The sequence below is a fragment of the Penaeus vannamei genome, chromosome 41 (assembly GCF_042767895.1).
Source record: "Penaeus vannamei isolate JL-2024 chromosome 41, ASM4276789v1, whole genome shotgun sequence".
NCBI lineage: Eukaryota > Metazoa > Arthropoda > Malacostraca > Decapoda > Penaeidae > Penaeus > Penaeus vannamei.
Window position 1 is genome coordinate 8,900,921 of NC_091589.1, and position 12,500 is coordinate 8,913,420.

The window sequence follows — 12,500 nt, forward strand, 5'->3', positions numbered from 1 at the left end:
ATAAAAAAGAAAATGGATATTTATATACATTTTTCCTTCTTAGTTCTAACCTAATTTTGTGTTGGAGTTGTATATAAATTAGTCTACTTGAAAAGTTTTTTTGTTTTTATTTTTTCTTAATCGGGTTATTGAGGAGGATCTAGAAAAGCAGAACAAAATACTTCCAAACCAATAAATATCCCAGACATATCAAAATGGAAATGCAGTACCAATAACTTCCGACTAAAACATAAATCACATTTGCTCCCATACATGACTACTGCCACAAACTCACTGTCTGCTCATTAATAGCCAGGGCAGCCACAGGGGCCTCATGAGGGATGAGCTGCCTCACAAAAGCTTTCCGTGCCAAATCCCAGATAATGGCAGAGCGATCTCTTGATCCTGACACCAAGAGGCCATAGGCACTACTCGCTGCCAGGCACGTAATGCCGTCACTATGGCCATAAAGTGATTTCTTATGGACCAACTGACGCTTGATGATCTCATAAACATTCACCACCTGCAGTGAAGAAAAATAAAATGAAATTAAGAATTATATAATCTATACTCTGTCCATTTGAATACAAATGACAGCAATACTTGAACATCAAAAAAACATCAAAAAAAGCCCAGTAACCAAAGAAGCTCCCATCTGCCTAGCTATTACAACTGGCTGTGCAAACACCAGTTTTGAATGTTCTTGAACCTATTCATCTTCCAACAAAAGAGAAAAGGCAATCTGGAGTAAGGCATTCTTCTCTATTAAAGCTTAAAATCCCCTTTCATAACAGGCATTGATATATCAACACTCGCAAACCTAATAAACTCTGAAATGATGGTCTAACTCAAGCTTTCTACCTTGATGGACAATTATGAAGATCAGATTACTACATATAAGCTACACTCATGAAGAGAGCTATCATGGTAGAGTGTAATCTTTTTTATATATTGGTTTTAAATTTTCTGTATTTTTTATATTGTGTGTGCATTGATACTGCATATTCTTTGAGACCAAATTTGTTGAGGTACCTAAATTAGGGGAGAGATCCCCGTTCAGAAAAACTCGGTGCACAATTTTCTGGCACATCATTGACATGCCAAACAAGACAAATTGCTTTGACATTAGAAAGTAAGAATAAAATAACTGATCACAGATTAGCATACTAAGAGCTTGTCTTATTTTCTTAGAAAAAATAAATACCATATATAAAAATCTACCAAATATGTTTTTTATGCAAAGATTTGTGAATGTTTTCATAGCCTTCCCAACTATTCAATAAGTCTTTAAATCCACTTGGACACTACCGACATATTTTGAGAGCATGTGATTCAAAAACAAATACAAAACTTTGAGAGAACTGAAAAAGAAAATTGTAAATATCATAGAAATCATTCCAATAAACAAATAAATATAGGGCAATATATATTTGAGACACATATGAAAGAGATTTGGTAATATAGTTGTAATATACTTGCTAATTTCAAGATTCTGTGTTTTTTCAATAATAGGGTCTATGTTGCTCTCAACAAATATGTCATTTTGAAGTCAAATGTCCCTTTTCATCGAATCTAACCCAATGCAACCAAGAATGATATACATATCATCATTACACATAGTTGGCTTCACAAGTACTTTGTTACAATTGAGCCAATTTACCCCTTTTAATTTCTGATTCTCAAAAAAATCGTATTTTAGCCTATGATCCTACTAGTAATGTTAACAGCTTCAAAATGATCATAATGTCTATAATAATAACAGCACTGATATTGATAGCATTAACAAAAAATATATACCTTTCTTGAAAACCCAAGGCATGCCAAAATCAGGTGAGGTCACAAGGTCTGAGGCCTACTAATTGAATCCTTGGTGGCTGGGCACTTGTGGAGGCATCTATGTGTAAAGACTTCACAACACAATACTACAGAGAACACTACATTTTCCCAACGGCATTAGGTTAAAACATCTACAAAAATACAAATAATCATAATGCCTTACTGTTGAGGTCCCTGCAGTTATTATAGTCTTGTTGTTAGGGCATACAGCTGCTAAAATCTCTCCATTCTGAGGAGTTTCACTCACTAACACTGCACGCTCACTCTCATATCCACCGATTCGAAGGCTGTAAAAAATTAATAAATTAGCATATAAAAAAATACCCTAAATATTTATCTAAAGAATATTTTAAAAACGTTTCCTTCTCTAATCTAATGTATAGAAACTAACTAAAAAAATCTGTTACCATGACAGAAAAAACAAAAAATGTCAATGGCAATACACATATTGAAACAGTAACACAAAATATTACATTGTAAATATACTTGCCTCTGATCTGCGAATCCCCAAGCCAAATATCGTTGGTACGTTGGAGGGATCAATGTCTTGTTCTGCTCTACAGCCAGGATGACCTTGTCTTGTGCAATGATCTGTCCTACAGCCCCCTTCACTTCTGCGGGGATATTGGTAAATTACTGTTTATCTTGCAAAAGCAATCACTCTAAACTGAATGAGGGCACAAACCAATGCCAAAATCTATTAGGGAAAACCTATCGATATAAGACATGACATAATGCTACACTGTACTACAACTACCATTTTAAAAAGAATTTAAAACAATTATTTCTAAGACATCAGAAATTGGATCAAGATCATGATACCTTCAGCAAAAATCACACCAGGGAGATATAGGCTAACCTTTGACGGGCTGCATGGTAGGCCTAAGATTATCCAAATTCTGATAAAAGACTTTCTCGAGAGGTGTGACAGATGGGGCCTGAGAGAGAGGCCCACCATCGATCAGCGAGGTACGTTGGCCTGAGAGCTTCTTACAAGGATGAGGCTTGCGGAAGAGTTGTTTGGGAATCTGGCCAAAGTTGTTGATGAAGCCGATGGTTGCGTTCTTCTTCAGTGGGTCATCAATGCTGTAGGGAAACACACATCCCATGAAGGTATATCAACTACAGAAAGCAAAATCATTAATTTTGTACTTCCTCATTTTCTCAAAAATGAGGAACTACTTTGCATCAGCCAACAAATAACGTAAAAAAAATCAAATCAATATCCCATATCATTATCCAATTATTACATTACCTGTAAATATCCACATTTCCCTCGTAGAAGAGGTGATGGAAGACATTAACAGCCTCGACTGCAGGCTGTCCTTGCTGCTTGTACCCAAATATCAGGTCAATCCATTCATGCAAGTGTGCTGAGACATAGTCACACTCCAAGGCTGCTCTGTGCAAGCGAATGAATTCCCGTGCATCGCCTTTGGCCCATGGGGGAAGCACAACATCGTCTAGCTGTGTCCCACTCTGTTTACAACCTAGGAAGAGAATTTGAAGTTTTGATCAATGTAATTTAATGACATTTTCACACATATGCAACTAAACAACTGGAGTAGCTCCTTGATGTAAATTCAGTCTAACAGAGTTAAATGGAACCAACAAAATATAATAATACTACACACTGGAATACCAAATGAAGTGTCATACTGGTATAGCCAAATGTAGCCAAATTATCCGTTTACAAATCTGCACCAAAAACTTTAACTGCTTATCATACACACATTTACTCAACAAACCTTGTGTAATCAAGAGCCTGAGCAAGGCCTAAAGATGTACATTCATAAACTCTACACTTAAAAAAAAAAAAAAAAAAAAAAAAAAAAATTACTAACCTAGGTCAAATCTATTGGAATTGATGAGGAATTCCGGTAAATAGAAGAACTCAGGAATGAGTTCCTTGACATCAGCCATGTTGTTCCGTGAGGCAGAGTGCCATGCCTCCTTCATGCTGTGGAACATACGGTCAGCCAAGTCGAAGTGGCCACCCTGGAAGAATATCCAAGAGTTGAATTGAAATGTCAATCAAAATCTAAAAATATTGATTTTTTTAATTGCTTCAAGGGTAATACTAATATGTTAATATCTAATGGTAGTAAATACTAACTGCAACTTTGTAAACCTGTTACAAATAAATAAAAAACAATGAGCAGAATGTAATATCTACACTTTTCTGTAAACACAAAAAAAGTAGAAATACTTTAAGGAACTTATGGGACAACAGCATACAATAATTAACAGTAATTCATATACATATAAATAATATATTTATGATCTGGGTTTCCAATAAATTAAGGAATATAATTCAAATATTCAAAATCATTATCTCAAAACAAAGTACACTTTAGACTACAATTTTTCTGACCACTTGTTCTTCTCATCATACCATTAAAAAAAATGTAAATAACTTTTTGTGCTCAACTCAAAGAAGCCATATATACCTTATTATTAGTTTAGTTATGTTGTTGCTCAACAGTGACATATATCTTATGCTGCTTCCCCTGTCCCATCTAAAACAATCACTATTCTTAGCAGATAAAGCCACTTTTTCTAAGGCTGTGGAGTAAACTCACTTCTTGTAGTAAGGAGTAAATCAAATCTCAGCAGACATATTTCCCTCAAAGGGTTAACAACAAGAGACTTACAAGTAGCCAAATAAAATTAGCCAACTAGAAAATTATTCCACATTAAATCTCACAACTACATCCCATCTAACAAAAACCTCACAAATGAAACTTTATTTATTACAGAATTAAAGTTGTAATACTAATTATAACAGTGCAAGGATAACACAATACATGTTATAACATCTATTACACCATGATAAAAAAAAATAAAAGTGAAAAAAAATACAAACTATTCTAAACGTACCTGTAACCTGAGAAAGTGTTGAGTGAAGGGCTCCATGCGGACGAGGTAGGAAGAGACTATCATGGCCGAGGAGTAGTGGGTGCCGTAGTGGTAGGGCGGGGTCTCGCCCGAGGGGTCATCCCACTCCCGGTAGCGCTTAGCAAACTGCTCCAGCCTCTCGGGGGTCTGTAGGGCAGTGGCAGGATCAAGGTGGGGGTCAGAGGTGTGATAATACTAAAACGTTATTTCTGTAAATATTTTCTTCATAATAAAATATGAAAATCAGAGAAATATCTAAAATTCAAGTAAAAAGGAAAATGGACAAGGAAAATAAAGATTACACGAAGAGAAGAAAAAATAAAAGAAAAAAAGTTGTAAAACAGAAACAAAATCTGAGCTTCACTGAGAGCTTATGAGAAATGCAAAACACAAAAATAATAAAAACAATCAAAGAGAAAGTAAAGTACAGTAAGAAGCACAAGGATTTTAAAAAGGATAAGATAAGAATGAAAAAAGCAAAACTATGAGGAAGAAAACACCGACCTGTGCCCCCATAGGCTTGGAGAGATCCCTGAAGGTGATGGAGCTTGTCAGGTCCAGTTCCTCAGACGCATAGTCGGCCAGGACCCAAGGGAAGATTGGGTACTGCATCAAGTCATTGTATGACCTACCAGCCAGTGTGTTCAAGTGCATGAGGTACTGGAAGTTGCTGATTTCACCACGCTGGAAAATAGCAGTTTCAATTACTTTCACTGAGAAGGCTGGTTTTAGAAAATATAAAGAGCTGTCATAAATTGTACCATACACAAAGATTCTTCCTATAAGAGGTCTATCAAAACTTACTGTAAAACCATCACTTACATTCTACAATACTCTTTCTAAATAAGCTAACTTACCACCCATCTGTGCGTAACCGAAGTTTCTCCAATTATAGACGAGAACAGACCTCCAGCCTGCTCTACACTTGCAGACCGCCTCTGGCCTTCAACAGACTGCTGTGCATTGTCTGCCAGGCCTGTGCAGACTACCATCAATCTGGAGAAGAGAATAATTTTACAATTCCTCCATCAGTTCTGTTAAATGCTTTTGAAGTCCCAAATAACTAGTGTACTCTGAAAGTGATTTGTTTGAAGGAAATGCAAAACTTTCCAATAATAATGCATATTCCAAGAAGTAATATCATTGACTTATATGAAGATACAATATTAATAAAGATATGTAGCAATACTAAAATAACAATGATTTCCTTCAAAACTGACCTCTGATATATTTTATTACGAAGTTTCCTAGGTAAGGCAAGTAAGTAGTTTCTGCCATCAGATGAGAAAATCTCCAGAGCAATGGGTTGCAATAAGTATCTGAAAATAAAAGAAATAGGAATTTACATATCTGATAAATTAAACTGGAGTGAGCATCATGTCTTAATATTTGAAGTAAATAATTACAGCAGATTATTTGGTCTTTAATCATTCACAGGTCTTCAAAGAACTTTATAACATAATGCACACCATAAAGAAGAAAATAAAAAAGTAGAAAACCCTTCAAAAATCAAAGACCCCTTCGGCAGATGTATCTAAGAAATAACAACATATTATACCATATAATCATTAGACAGCCTTTATTCACCTTCTTTGGTGCACTTCCCGGATTTCATCATAATGGAACTTGGAACATGCATGGTGTTCCAGACTGGTCATGGGGTTGGTTGAAGGGATGATGGGCTCATGCGTTCCCTCAGGTAGCGAGGCAATGTCCCTGATCTCCCGGCACTTGAGGAGGGTGAAGCCATCCACAATGTAGAAGTGCTCACGGCCAAAGAGCAGCAGCCCCTCGATGGTGTCCAGGCCTTGAATCCTTGCACATCTGAACATGTGGCTGATCTGGAGTAATATAAGGATAGTTAATTTCAATTAAGAAGTTTGTTTCTATTACAACAATCACATCTTAGTGAACCACTTTCTGGTAAAATGTTTGCAAAAAGGCTCTAGAAAAAAATAAAAATACATGATTACATATGATTCAATTATGCATTTAGTCTCTTACTCACAACAGGATTAACCAATAAGAAAGAATATCATTAATCAACAAAAAATATTTAAACAAAGAAATGGAAGAAAAATATTTATAGACAACAATAATAACTTCAGAACTTGAACTAAACATGATTCCTTTACCTTTTCACCATAGTCTAACAGCCTTAAGAGAGTCTGATTATCAGGATTTTGGGAGTCATCTGTAGGTGTGTTGGAATCCTGGCCCACCATTTCACCGATGTCTAGGGTGTCCCCTTCATCATCAGCCTCAGAAGCTGCTCTGTTATTTAGGCCTCCACTCTTCACAATTGCACCTTGCAGCCCCTGGACATCTAGTGTGAAAGGAAGATTCATAAAACCATAAGTAGGTGTTACAAAATATTTTTTATCAACTTTTCTCAACCAGTCAAAAGGGAGATGGTTCACATTTCTTATTTTTTTGAAGCAACACACAAGTTTAAAATCCATTCCTCTTAGCAAACAACTTCCAAAGTTCCTACCTATATCAGACACTTCTCTTCCTGCAAAGCTCTCGTTTTCAAGGTTGGTTGCCTCCTCCTCAATAACAGGTTCCTTTTCATGCACCTCAAGATCCGTGAGACCCTCAGGGCGTCGTCTCTCTGCATACTCCTTGCTGTCGAAGCTTGTGGCCACTTTGTACTTGAGGTGACGCTATGAATGGACAAACAGATAAGCATTCATAACTGAATGGCACTGAGAGTGTGTGCAGTTGTCCCAAGACAATAAATTGACAATTCATAAGCAATTTCTGTAATCATGAAAAAAAAAAAAAAAAAAAAAAATGATGTACAGGCATGTGATGGAGCATGTAACTGTGTTTGATGACAAAGTAGTCAACATTGCCTTAAGAAATGTTTTTTTTTTTTAATCATTTAAACCACATATCAACTCACATTTTCGTAATTCTCTGTTTGGGGTTTGAAAGGATAGTGCTTGTAGAAGTGCCTGTTCTGGACCATCTTCTTCCTCATGCGACAAGGTCCTTCCGTCGCATCCAAGATCCATTTATTCAGGCGTGAACCCTTCATCGGACCCCAAAGTCCTCGCTCCCTCGTCAGCTCCCTCTCACACCTCTCCCATGACTCCCAAACATAACTTGCCATGTGTTTCTGTTTCTGTAATGGAAGTCTTGACTTTAGGATCTCTTTTAAAGGTAAACTGGCGCTCATAATGTATCTGCAGTTCATCTACTGATGCAAGGCATGCATGTGTACACATAAATAGCTCTTAAGTGCTTCATCATATAAGAGTCAGTTAAATAAGCCTACCTAACATTTCTTATTTACCAAATTCTTTAAATATTCAGTATAAACTTAAAACCATAGAATTAATATTACTGCTATTAATGTTACCATAATGAACATTATCCTACTAAAAATACAAATAACAGTAATAATAGTAAAACAAATAAATACTTCCCTAAAATTCAAGGAACAGCATAAACTGGTGAGGTCATGTAGTCTTACTAAATGATTCAATAGTGACTAAAAGTTTATGGAAATACCTATGTGAAAAAATAAAAATAAATAAAATCATAGTGGACACTTCATAGTACACAATCGATCAACTCACCTGCAGGTACTGCCTGTGCTGCAGGTCCACTAGATCCCCAATGATGGAGATATGGGTGAAAGTGGCCATCTGCACATCTGACATCGGCATGTTGATCTTGCGGGTAACAATGCTGTCTTCCCTTCGGCCCTTTGTCCTTGATGCCAGCCTCGTCAAGCCTCCAGTCACCTTCTGTAGCTTCTGCATATATCAAATTTGTTCATGAGGATAAAACAAGACTAAAAGATGTATATACAAGTACATGAAGACACAACTTAAGATCATGTTGGATGTATCAACAGACAAAAAGAAGATCCAAAAGTTCAATGATATGACATCAAAGACCTTTTTAATCAAATTATCTATATATGTACTTACATTTGTGACACTTTGTATCTGGGTTGGGATCTCCCAGGGTAGCCTATAGGACTGCTTCTTTTCCCCCTCAAGGAAGGCTAGCCAGAGTTTGTGCGAGGCTTCATTAACAAGGTCCCGCACACTTGACAGCTCTGGAGCCTTCCCACCTCCAGCACTGAGTGATACTTTGTACACCTAAGAACAGATAAATATTATCATTAACATTTTAGCACATTACATAACATTAGATATTTCTTACTGCTAAAAACCACATATATATTCATTACTGCTATACACCACATATATATATTCTTGTAAATATATCCAGAAAGACTTCCAAGCAAATACATCCTTAAACAGAGCAAATAATAAGTATCACTAACCTCTTCAATAGCAGGTTTCTTGGTGATATAGAGTTCCTCCCAAACTCTCGTTGCTGCTGTGGCCATCAGGTTGTGACTTTGCGTGGCTGTGGCCTCGGCAAAATCACGCCCAGTTCCTCCACTTGTGGGGGGTTTGGCCGCAGCTTCAATCTTGGTGTCAACAACTTCAACTCCTTCCTCTACCACCACTGGGTTGACATGCCACACTGAGCGGTTTGTGGTTTCAGTGCTGGAAAATAGGGTCAACTGGAGGGCCTACAGCAATAATACTGTCATACTCATTTTGAAGTATATTTGAAACATCCTTGTTGGTCGATTACTGACAGTTTATATCCAAGCACATCTATACTCACTTCCCTTTATGATGAAAAATGACTGATTAAGAAAAGCCTGAACATTGAGGAAAAAATACATATGTGTACCAATACAGATTACAGTTTCAGTCCTTCTTCAGAAAGCTTAATAATCAGGCATAAGAATTCTGACAAAAAAAGAAAAAAAAGGTAAAAACACAAATGTCCATTCACAAATCTCAGAAATCTGCAGCTCAGACGGATGCAAATATCCAAACCAGTCAGTGCTACCCACTTGATCTTGATGTCTGCAGTGAGTTGCAACAAGCAGTAGGTGAGACAGGCAACAAACTCAGGCTCATGGTTCCCCGCACCAAACACGACACTTCTGCAGGACGAGAGGTTAAAGAAAAATTTACCTAAAAAGAAAAAGAAAAATAGAAAAAAAAGCAGCAGCATGGAAATTCCCACTTACTGATGGAGGTGGCCTTTCAAAGCAGAGAACAACTAAGACGAAGATGAAAATAAAGGAGCTTCTCAGATTCAGGATCGAAAGTTTCTCTCCAAACTTGCCTGTGAGTTGTTAACTTGTGAAGAGCCTCCAGGATCGACATCTGCGACGCAATAGAGTCAGCTGGTCTTGAGAGCAAGTAGAGAATCGTCCGGTTTAGGCAGTGGTAAATGGACTCCAGGTTAATGCCAGATGCACGACGCTTGGCTTGCGAGATGAGTTTGATGATGAAGTCAAATACCTCATGAGGGTCCTTGTTGAATATGCCTAATGAAAGTAAGAATGTGTGAACTGAAGAAAAATTATCTCTGAGAAGTTATAATCTCTTAATACAATAGGATTCTGTAAAAACAAATAACTGTACTTTTTCTTTCTTTGTGTTTTTCTCTTTTTCTTTTTACAATATTCTTCATTCTTGTGGGGACCATCCTGCATTGTGTTGAAATAGATATCTATCTTGATTTCTTATTTACAAAACTAAATTAACAAAAGATAATCAAATGAAGCTTAGTTTATATAATGACAAGTCCTTGTAGTTATATCGTGAGTCAGATTCTTGAGGTAAGATTTTGATAGGCCTTGATATCAATCACCAATCATATGAAAATACATCAGAAAAACTTCAATTTCATACTTCAAAAATATCTGTCTAATCTTTAAATTTCTTCTAGATCCTGAAATTTTCAGTAGTTGTACTGGGAGTGCTTACTCACTATATCTATCAATATTACCTCATTCATGCTGTTATCTTGATTTGTTCTAGTTTTTACTTGAAACGTTCTAGATCTATTATATTCATTCCGAGATCATGCAAACACTTATTTTGGATATTTCATAATTTCTATCAAAAGGTACTGTCAAAATTAACTTTAAAACAAATACTTAGCATAATAGGTATATAAAACATTGTAAATTGTAAATTACATGTGGTAGCAGCTATGCCCATAATATAGAGGTTAAGAGGCAATCTTTTCTTTCTCTTCTTTTCCTGATTCCCCCTTCTCTTCTACTCTTCCCTCATCTTTTTGTTCCTCCTCCAATCATATCTTTCCTCTATGCCACCATTCCTCAATACACCCCTTACTTATTTTTTCCTTTCTTCCTAGAATTCTTCCTTTTACTATTTCTCCCTATGTTCCTCTTGCACCTACTCACCAGCCCAGAGTTTATCCACAATTCTTGCAGCAAGATAGAAGACATTGGGTGCAATGTGCTGAATGGAACCCCCTGCCACAACTGGCAAGGCTGCACCTTCCCCAATAAGGATATCTGCATCTAGCAGATGCTCCATGAGGGTGCCAAGCAGCTGCGTCTGGAACTCGCACACCTGGGCCATGCTGCTGTTCTCTGGGGTGGCCTGATTGGGAATGACAAAATTATGAAGAAATATCAAGAAAGATGACGAACAAATATATGGAATATAGGCCAGTCAAAATAAAATGTATCTAGTAGTAATGTCCTACATCTTAGTATATTATAAATTTAATTTGTCTATGGGAAAATTTAAGGACACATTAACATGAACCCTTTTCTGACAAACCTCCAACAAAAGATCAATGGTGTGTGGGCCCTTGCTTGCCGGGGGCAGAGACAGCGAGTCGACAACCAGGTTCTTCAGGAAATCCATAACCTGTTTCTTGGCTGGATGGTTGGTAAGACTCCCATCTGACTCGCATTTCACTATCACTACATCCCCACTAGTTATGAACTGGAAAAAAGATATGGAGGATGGATTTGATAATAAAATGGAATGGATATTAATAGTGTTTGATGGACTTTCAGAATATTTCGGAGGAAAAATCAATATTCATAATCTTGTGTTTGTATCATACATGTCATGGAAAGGGTGCTCATGTGGGCATATTAATGAGTAAGTTCAATCTTGAACAGTAAGTATCCATATAAAAATATTTCTAAGAATAATGAAGATATCTTTTACAACTATATAAACAATTATGACTAATGCCAAACCCTCGGACCATCAACTCCAAATCACCTTCTCATCATCAGGAGAGGTCAGACTGGGGGGTTCAGACGCGCCTGTGTAAGGGAAAAGTGTCGAGGCCAGAGCTGCTAGAACATCTCCAGACAGGAAGACTGGAAGGAAGTCCCCATTCTGCTGGTAGAGGAATCGCAGGAACTGGATGAGGGTCACAGGGTAGCTCTGCAGCCATTCAGGGAGCTCCTTTCTGTAAAAGGGGAATGAATACTCTTTTAGAATGGGGAACCCATCACTGTGCCAGCATGAAAACTGATACTAATTAGAGGAAAATAATAATAATAATGACTATAAACCTATTCCAGTCAGTCATTGCACCCAGGTGTCAAAACATAGTTGATAGTCAAGTTCTTGGCCAGAGCCCTGTTTTGGATGGCTTCAATATTCTTCCAGCCACTAAAAACTGCATGAAATTAGTACCATGTGCATCCTCACATAAGAGATACAGCTTTCCAAAGTTGGACAAAAATTCCCATTCTACAATACATTAAATTTGTAAATAAAGTCATCAGGAACAGTCATGCAGATAAACAGACAGAAATCCCTAAACTGGCAATGGATAACATCACAAGTGCCAGCTACTGTGAAGCAAGCCCGTATTCCAGCCAATTCAACAGTGTAGGTGCAAAAACTGAATTCACTGCAAATGGGAGGTATAAACCATTAAGTTAGCCAAAG

At 37.1% G+C, this 12,500-nt stretch overlaps 1 protein-coding gene across 4 annotated transcripts in view; it reads right to left on the reverse strand.

Moving 5' to 3' along the window:
- LOC113812933 (WD repeat and FYVE domain containing 3 bchs) overlaps nt 1–11,953 on the reverse strand; it is a 22,886-nt gene extending 10,933 nt beyond the window's left edge. For all 4 annotated transcript variants that reach the window (XM_070117707.1, XM_070117705.1, XM_070117706.1 and 1 more), the window contains exons 1-22: nt 11,820–11,953; nt 11,364–11,531; nt 10,979–11,180; nt 9,886–10,090; nt 9,608–9,700; nt 9,020–9,248; nt 8,658–8,831; nt 8,301–8,480; nt 7,622–7,843; nt 7,208–7,379; nt 6,849–7,039; nt 6,301–6,554; nt 5,934–6,032; nt 5,571–5,709; nt 5,218–5,397; nt 4,696–4,860; nt 3,660–3,813; nt 3,071–3,305; nt 2,675–2,901; nt 2,306–2,429; nt 1,979–2,102; nt 275–502 (exon numbers count right to left, since the gene is read on the reverse strand). In XM_070117707.1, coding sequence (XP_069973808.1) covers nt 275–502; nt 1,979–2,102; nt 2,306–2,429; nt 2,675–2,901; nt 3,071–3,305; nt 3,660–3,813; nt 4,696–4,860; nt 5,218–5,397; nt 5,571–5,709; nt 5,934–6,032; nt 6,301–6,554; nt 6,849–7,039; nt 7,208–7,379; nt 7,622–7,843; nt 8,301–8,480; nt 8,658–8,831; nt 9,020–9,248; nt 9,608–9,700; nt 9,886–10,090; nt 10,979–11,180; nt 11,364–11,450 — 3,684 coding nt within the window. In that variant the 5' untranslated portion in view covers nt 11,451–11,531; nt 11,820–11,953. The remainder of the gene's footprint in view (nt 1–274; nt 503–1,978; nt 2,103–2,305; nt 2,430–2,674; nt 2,902–3,070; nt 3,306–3,659; nt 3,814–4,695; nt 4,861–5,217; nt 5,398–5,570; nt 5,710–5,933; nt 6,033–6,300; nt 6,555–6,848; nt 7,040–7,207; nt 7,380–7,621; nt 7,844–8,300; nt 8,481–8,657; nt 8,832–9,019; nt 9,249–9,607; nt 9,701–9,885; nt 10,091–10,978; nt 11,181–11,363; nt 11,532–11,819) is intronic.
- Between the last annotated feature and the right edge of the window lie 547 nt (nt 11,954–12,500).